The 1275-nt window shown below is 33.5% G+C and overlaps 1 protein-coding gene across 1 annotated transcript; it reads right to left on the minus strand.

Annotated features, from left to right (window-relative positions):
- Positions 1-6: 6 nt before the first annotated feature.
- Positions 7-1248, minus strand: LOC111385691 (serine carboxypeptidase 3-like). Its single transcript, XM_023010113.1, has 3 exons — positions 1097-1248; positions 393-561; positions 7-214 (listed from the first exon to the last, which is right to left on the minus strand). Exons 1-3 carry the CDS (start codon positions 1246-1248, stop codon positions 38-40), a joined length of 498 nt encoding a protein of 165 aa, XP_022865881.1. The 3' UTR covers positions 7-37.
- Positions 1249-1275: the final 27 nt, after the last annotated feature.

Here is a 1275-nt window from a genome sequence, read left to right on the forward strand (position 1 = left end):
TGCTTTCAAAATTTTTATTGTCACTCTAGGAAAAAAGCTACAGATGTTTACTCCATAGAGTAGAGGAGGGGAAAAAGAACAAATCAAAACTGACCTGTAAAAAATCATACAAGTCATTGCTGACACCCTTTTCATCATGACGAATATCACGTCTATCAGAGCTATAGCTGAAGCCAGTCCCAGTAGGCTGGTCAACATACAAAATATTCGAGACCTGCAGAATCATCAAAGGAAATAAATCAATTTTCTCTGATACCTGAAATACCATTATTATACGGACGATTGTCTGAAATTCTACAAATTGTAAGCAGGAAAGAAAATCCATCCATATTCTCTTATTTTCTTCAGTTAATTAGTAATCTGGGGAAAAAAATCTATAAGAATGGCATCACCTTATCCCACCCATACTCATTCCATACAAGAGATAGGTTATTGGCAATCGTGAAAGGTCCATTCTCATAGAAAAGAGCCATCTCACTGCTACAACCTGGTCCACCGGTCAACCAGATGACAATAGGATCTTCTTTGCTGTTGCGTGATTCAAAGAAAAAGTAAAACATCCTGCAATGAACACATCTCAATTGTTAATTAAGACAACATGTAATGCAAGTAAAGACTTTTAGAGGGAAAATGCTACAAAAAACAGACAACCAGGATATCAAGGGAAGAAAGTTTTGGGTATTCATCTTGGATTCAGCTATTTGATGCTGCTACATTATATAACCAATTTAAGGATTGAAGAATCTAATCTATCAGAAAACAATTAATACGTATTCCTTCAATGCAAGTCCATGAAAATAAGCATGCAATGAAAAGTAATGAAAATATTTGGAAATTCATTCAATACAAACCAGAACTTAAATTGAATAAAAGTGTTCAAGTCCATTGTGATTAAGTAATATAGAGGGTGTTTGGCACCCATTTTGTTGGAAAAATAAATTTTAGAATAGTAGATTGATGGGGAATGTGTGGATGAAAAATAAAGAAAAGTTTTTTATTTATGTATAATATTATTTTAATGAAGAATGTGTGGTTAAAAAGAAAAGAGAGAAAAATGCATTTTGATAAAAATAGGAATCAAACAAGGTCATAATACCAGGTCCAAAGAGAAGTGTAAGAAACACCGACCCTTAATCCTATAAATTTGGAGTCAAATACTTGTATCAACATCGCAACTCTATTTGGTTGATTGCTAAATCTACTAGAAAATCCAAAGCAATTACTCCCTTTGCAACCAGAAGAAGCCATGTTATTTTTGTCTACCCCTGTTCTTCT

Source organism: Olea europaea, unplaced genomic scaffold (assembly GCF_002742605.1).
Source record: "Olea europaea var. sylvestris unplaced genomic scaffold, O_europaea_v1 scaffold32540, whole genome shotgun sequence".
Taxonomy (NCBI): domain Eukaryota; kingdom Viridiplantae; phylum Streptophyta; class Magnoliopsida; order Lamiales; family Oleaceae; genus Olea; species Olea europaea.

What these genes read in the sequence shown, in the direction of transcription:
- LOC111385691 (XM_023010113.1), bottom strand. Translation starts at nt 1,248, where the DNA reads ATGGCTTCTTCTGGTTGCAAAGGGAGTAATTGCTTTGGATTTTCTAGT. An exon ending in TACACTTCTCTTTGGACCTG is followed by an intron (nt 562 to 1,096) that starts GTATTATGACCT and finishes TGTTCATTGCAG; the next exon opens with GATGTTTTACTTTTTCTTTG. An exon ending in ATGAGTATGGGTGGGATAAG is followed by an intron (nt 215 to 392) that starts GTGATGCCATTC and finishes ATGATTCTGCAG; the next exon opens with GTCTCGAATATTTTGTATGT.